Source organism: Vipera berus (assembly GCF_964194415.1).
Source record: "Vipera berus genome assembly, chromosome: W".
Classification (NCBI taxonomy): Eukaryota; Metazoa; Chordata; class Lepidosauria; order Squamata; family Viperidae; genus Vipera; species Vipera berus.
Window position 1 is genome coordinate 69,094,598 of NC_138210.1, and position 6,288 is coordinate 69,100,885.

The 6,288-nt window shown below is 40.6% G+C and overlaps 1 protein-coding gene across 1 annotated transcript; it reads right to left on the reverse strand.

Annotated features, from left to right (window-relative positions):
- Nucleotides 1-5,156: 5,156 nt before the first annotated feature.
- Nucleotides 5,157-6,083, reverse strand: LOC308676414 (olfactory receptor 10G6-like; the record flags this gene model as incomplete). Its single annotated transcript, XM_081342227.1, has 1 exon — nucleotides 5,157-6,083. One exon carries the CDS (start codon nucleotides 6,081-6,083, stop codon nucleotides 5,157-5,159), a length of 927 nt encoding a protein of 308 aa, XP_081198353.1.
- Nucleotides 6,084-6,288: the final 205 nt, after the last annotated feature.

Here is a 6,288-nt window from a genome sequence, read left to right on the forward strand (position 1 = left end):
TCTTGCTAAAGTAATGGGTAGTTGAAAACAAAATCAACAAAGGTGTTGCAGTTCTGCAAAAGGCAGTTTCCTCTTGCGAGATAGAAACTTGTTGTCCAGGACATTTAATCTCAAGCCGGTTCTGAGCCACCTTGATCAGTTTGAATCAGAGCCTTCTTTCGCTTTCACAGGTAGAGATATCTTTTGAGTTCTCTTCTGAAGATATGGAGTTCTGGTTGATAACATCCTCTCAATGTGAAATGAAGAAACAACAGAAGGTTATTTTGTGACATCTTCAGATAGAAGCTCTTCTAGCACCAGCGCTGATGATGTTACCTAGTTTGGGTCATGAAACATCTGCAAGAAAACAAGCAGAGAGAACCAAAGACCCCTCACGTCAAACCTGAGCTACAGATATTCTCCTTTATTAGAAACTCTTCTTTGGTTCTACCACCCATCTTTTAAAATGTTGCGTCCTCAGTGAATGCTCCATTCTCATTCCCCAGGAGCCTGTCATCAATTTCCAGTGGGGGTTATTTCAAAACATGAGTGATTTCAGGAAAAAAAAGCAATTACATTTTCCAGAAATTCCATTGGGGTGCAATTACTTTCAAACGATCACTGAGGTCAAAACTGTTGTCCCATTATAATCTGTGGGATGAATTCATCTATTTTAAAAAGTACCTGAAATCAGTGTGAACTATCCACCTAAAATCAACTTACCAAATCTGGCAGTTGACTTCTAAAATAATTCAAATGTCTGTCTGTCTGTCTGTCTGTCTGTCTGTCTGTCTGTCTGTCTGTCTGTCTGTCTGTCTGTCTGTCTGTCTATCTATCTATCTATCTATCTATCTATCTATCTATCTATCTATCTATCTATCTATCTATCTATCTATCTATCTATCTATCTATCTATCTATCCAGTGCTTTTTTTGTAAAAGAAAAAGGTGCCGGAACTCACACATGTCATACAACCCGCCTTGCCTACCCTACAAGGTTCCATCCAAAAAGGTGCCAGAACTCCGTTCTGAGCATTCTATGACAAAAAAGCCATCTATCTATCTATCTATCTATCTATCTATCTATCTATCTATCTATCTATCTATCTATCTATCTATCTATCTATCTATCTATCTATCTATCTATCTATCTATCTATCTATCCATCTTCTTGTTTTTGTCCTGCACCGATGACATTTCATTCCAACCCCATGAGTGAAATCCTCTTGCTGTTAAAATAGAAATTACCCAGTTTTTCAAGTAGTATCCAGTCTGTACTACTTCTCTCTAGTCCAGAGGGGAAACCTGAAGCACGAGGACTTAGATTACTTTGATTGTAAGGTTACAGTAATAGAACCTTGCAGAATTCAGATTCATCCAGAATTACTTCACTTATTTAGGATGCACATTGGTGACCCTCAAGCTGAAGTAATATTCTGGACCTAAAGCTCAAGAATTCTTCACTAATACATCCTCCCAGACAAAACTCCTAGCCCAGCTATAAATCACTTGGATTCCAGGAATGATGATCTACAGAAAAAAGTGACATTGGCACGGTGTATTTATAGTTATAAGTGGCCCTATAAATCCACTAAATAAATAAATAAAATCAGTTAGGATAGGCAAGGATTTTATTTTTTATTTTATTTTTAATCCCATTTATATCCCGCCCTTCTCCGAAGACTCAGGGCGGCTTACAATTTAAGCACAAACCAATGTGTTTAGCAATAGCTTTCATTCTATGTATATGCCTGCTTATTAGGGCTTTCGCCCCCCCCCCCCAAGCGGCATTATTACAAAGTCAGCTTATTGCCCCCAACAATCTGGGTCCTCATTTTACCTACCTCGGAAGGATGGAAGGCTGAGTCAACCTTGAGCCTGGTGGGATGAGAACCTGCACTAATTGCAGGCAGCTGGTGTTACTTAAGGAGGCATTAGCCCACTGCTCCACCAAGGAGATAGGATATATCCTATCTCTCCAAAGCAGTCTGTGCATGTATTTTCTGAGCTCAGCTATAAAAAGGGAGAAAAGAAAATTAAAATAACCCTGAATAAAGAGAACCAATGGGAAGCCGTGAAGCCTTGGGAATGGAGTATCCCAATCAGCCTTACTCTTAGTTCATTTTTTAAAACCCAGTTAAGTCATTAGATTCTCCCTTTAACCTCAGTATGCTCCTGACATCTTCAATAATCTGGCATGGTATAGATTCTGGAGAATCTATACCATGAATTCCAACCATGCTGGCCAGTTGGACACTGCACTTTTTCAATGGTCAACAAAGAATTCTTTATTCTATATGGCCACTATCTCAAACAGTGATGCAGTTGACGCATGAGAACTAAATTAGAGAGAAGGAGCTAGGTCAAGTCAATTAAGAGGGAAATCAGAATGGAGGGGATATGATACACTTGGGAAGATCTTGTTGCTCAAGTAAAGTTGGAAAAACAAATCTTATATTGTTTCCTGCCTAGGGTGAGTGTCCTCCACCTGAAATTCAGTAACTTACCACAGGACACAGCTGCACACAGATCTCCATAGTTCTTGAGAAGAACATGGGAGAAAGCAACCATTTACCACGTCATCGTTCCTCTGGAAAATGTCAGCTTCATTGCAAGAATATTGTAGTAAGTGAAAAAGGTTTCATGATTAATACTTCTGCTGTATTTGCAGAAAGAAATTATTGTCAGATCCCCAAAGAAATGCATTACTATTCTTTCTAACCTATACATGCTTCTATAACCATTTCTTGGGGGGGAAATGGTTGGGAGGGGGGATTCCATTGCGGGGATATACGATATGCTTAGCTTTGCCCATTCCCCACTGCCCTTCTCCCAGGGGAAGGAATGCAGCCAAATACCATCACCCTTATCTGGAAGACGGTTTGCGCTTTAAGCCGGAGGGAAATGAAAACGAGAGGCCTTGAAGAGCACACCAAAGGAGCCAGTTACCAAAACAATATGCCATCTATGGATTGGCTGAGAGTTAAATGACAGTGGGACCCTGGGGGGGAGGAGTAATGAATACTGCTTTTGATATACTGCTTGTGTGGGCTATTTCCTCAGACCTCGCTTTGCTTCCTTGCTATTGCTAACTCTCAATAAAAAGCTATTTTTGAGATAATAATAATAATAATAATAATAATAATAATAATAATAATAATAATAATAATAATAATAATAATAATAATAATAATAATTTAATTTTTATACCGCCCTTCTCCCGAAGGACTCAGGGCGGTGTACAGGGCAATACAATAAAATACAATATATAAAAATTAAAAGAAATATTAAATACAGTAGCCCAATTAAATAAATTAATACAAAATGGTAAAATACCCCTAAACCCATCAGACCAGGCTGGCTTGTTCAAATAAATATGTTTTTAGGTCACGTCGGAAGGAGCGAAGGTCGGGAGCTGTCCGGAGCTCCACCGGTAAACGGTTCCAAAGGTCTGGCGCGCCCACAGAGAACGCCCTCCCCCTGGGGGCCGCCAGTCGACACTCTTTGACCGACGGCACCCTAAGGAGGCCCTCTCTGTGGGAGCGCACTGGACGAAGGGAAGTTGATGCCGGCAGCAGGTGATTCCGTAAGTAACCCGGACCCATAATGCCCATTTCAAGAGTTCCGCTTGAGGCAGGTCCTTACAATTATTCATAATGTGTAACTATAGATCTATCTAGCTATAAATCTAACTATAGAATTTCTATTCATCAAGTTTAGTAAATAAAGTCACAAAAAATAATGTTTATTTACACTACAATAGCAGAGATATTTCTAAAGCATGGGAGAAGCACAAATAAAGGTACTAGAAAGTTAATAGCAATAGCACTTAGAGTTATATACCACTTCACAGTGCTTTACAGCCCTCTCTAAACAGTTTACAGGGTCAGCCTATGGCCCCCAACAATCTGGGTTCTCATTTTACTGACCTTGGAAGGATAGAAGGCTAAGTCAACCTTGAGCCTATGAGATTCAGACTGCCAAACTGCTTTCAGTTGGCAGTCAGCAGAAGTAGCCTGAAGTACTACATTCTAACCACTGCATCACCACAGTTCAATAGATGCACTTCAAAAACATCCAGTCATGTATAACTTCTTCAATGACTCTTCTACCAAAAAAAAAAAAAAACCAGTTGCTAAATAATTTTTATTTTCCCCTCTGAATTTTCTTAAATTTTGAGATGTCTTCAGAAACTGGTCTTGTAAGAGGTAGTGGAATACCAGCCATCAAATATGACATATTCTAAAGGGACATGGTGGAGAAGTTGATATGCTAGACTTACATGTCCAATAGAGCAGGGCTAATTGAAGCTGGGTGAAGGACATTGTGAACTTCTGTAATTAACCTCTAGATGGATTAGGACTTCTCTAAGAAAATGCTAGGCAGCATCAGATGGGAACGGGTGCTCTAGAGGCCTTAGGACAGCATTGCTTATACTTTAGGTATTTTCCTGAGCATCTGTTCAATCTTTCTCTTGAAAACTCATGCAATGAGGAAGACCATTAGGTCCATTTACAATTCTGCTTCTTTATACCTCTAAATAAGTCATCACTATCCAAATGTGAGTTAAGAATGAAGTGATTATAGAAAAATGATTCACTCATGTGAAAGTAGCTGCTGATCTCCACATTTCTAATAACTTGGAATTCCACTGAGAAATGATGACATAAATTTGGTTATTCTCCATGGTAATCCCAAAGATGTTTTTTCATGAGGTAACTGTACTTTCTTGTTGCCTCATGAAAAAGCATCTTTGGGGCAACAGTGACCTGGATGACTGAGAATCTCCATAGACATTTCTATAGTACAGGGTGTCAAACTCAATTTCATTGAGGGCCACATCAGCATTGCGGTTGCCTTCCGGGGGCCGGGTGGGTATGGCCAGGGTGGGTGTGGCCTACTGGGTGGGCGTGGCTAGAGTGCATATGGCCTACTGGGTGAGCATGGCCAGCTCTACATCGTTCGCATCAAGGGTGCCTATGGGGGCCTGGGCAGGAGTGGGACTGATCTGAGGGTCTCTGGCAGAAGGAGGGTCTCTGGGCTAGTGCCAAGGCAGTGGGGGCCGTTCCCTCACTGTTTCCAGGATGGCTTTGCGGACCACATGAAACCACTTTGCGGGCCGAATCCGCCCCCCGGGCCTTGTGTTTGACATGTCTGCTATAGTACCTTTTAAAATTGTTAAAAGGGATTCTCACCCCAGAGTTTCAGCAGAGCAGTTTTAATGTCCTTGTTTCTAAATGTGTATATCACTGGATTCAACAAAGGGGTGATGGTGGTATAGAACACACTTACCATGCTATCCATGGAGTCCTGAGATCCTAGCCTCATATAATGATAAAATAAAGGCAGGTAGTATATGAACACCACAGTAAGATGAGCAGTGCACGTGGAGAAGGCTCTCTGCCGTCCTTCACTGCTACTGATCTTCAAAATGGCTGTGATGATATAAGCATAAGAGGCTAGGATGAGGAGAAAGCAAGTCATTGTTATAAAGCTCACATCAATGATGCTCATCAACTCATTAAATTGTATGTCAACACAAGGGAGCTTCAGCATTGCAGGAATGTCACAAAAGACATAGTCAACATAATTGTTCTCTCCATAAGGCAAATGAAAGGTGAGTGATGTCAGAAGTGCAGAATTGAGGCTGCCTCCAATTATGGTACCCAAGGAGAGGAAGAGGCAGACTTTCCAGCTCATAATGTTGGTATAATGGAGTGGCTTACAAATGGCCAAGAAGCGATCATACGCCATCACGGTGTAAAGAAAACATTCTGCACATCCAATGAAATGAAAGAAGAAGAGCTGAGACACACATCCTTCAAAAGTGATGACTTTTCCACCATGTGTGAATCCTGCCATAACTTTGGGAACTACCACAGCTGAGAAGGCCATGTCCAGGAAGGAGAGATGACACAGGAACCAGTACATGGGCTTGTGTAGTTGAAGATCAGAGATCACCAACCCGATGATCAAGGAATTTCCAGAAAGAGTCAAGATGAACATAATTGAGAAGAAGAGAAGCAAGGGGACCTTTAGTTCTTCTGGATATGGAAACCCAGAGAGGATAAATGTATTTGGTGCTGTTTGATTTGGACACTCCATCAATCGATTTAAAACATCTCAAATATTGGCCATCAATTAATTTTTGGGTTTTTTTTAAAGTTACAGTTTTTTTTTCTCCAGGGAGAAACATCTAACACAATTATGGATTCAACTATAATCAACATTTCCCCAGTAACTGTGATGCAGAGAGAAATATCTTATCTCAAAAAATTGCCAAACATAACTATTGATATCAGTCAGAGAA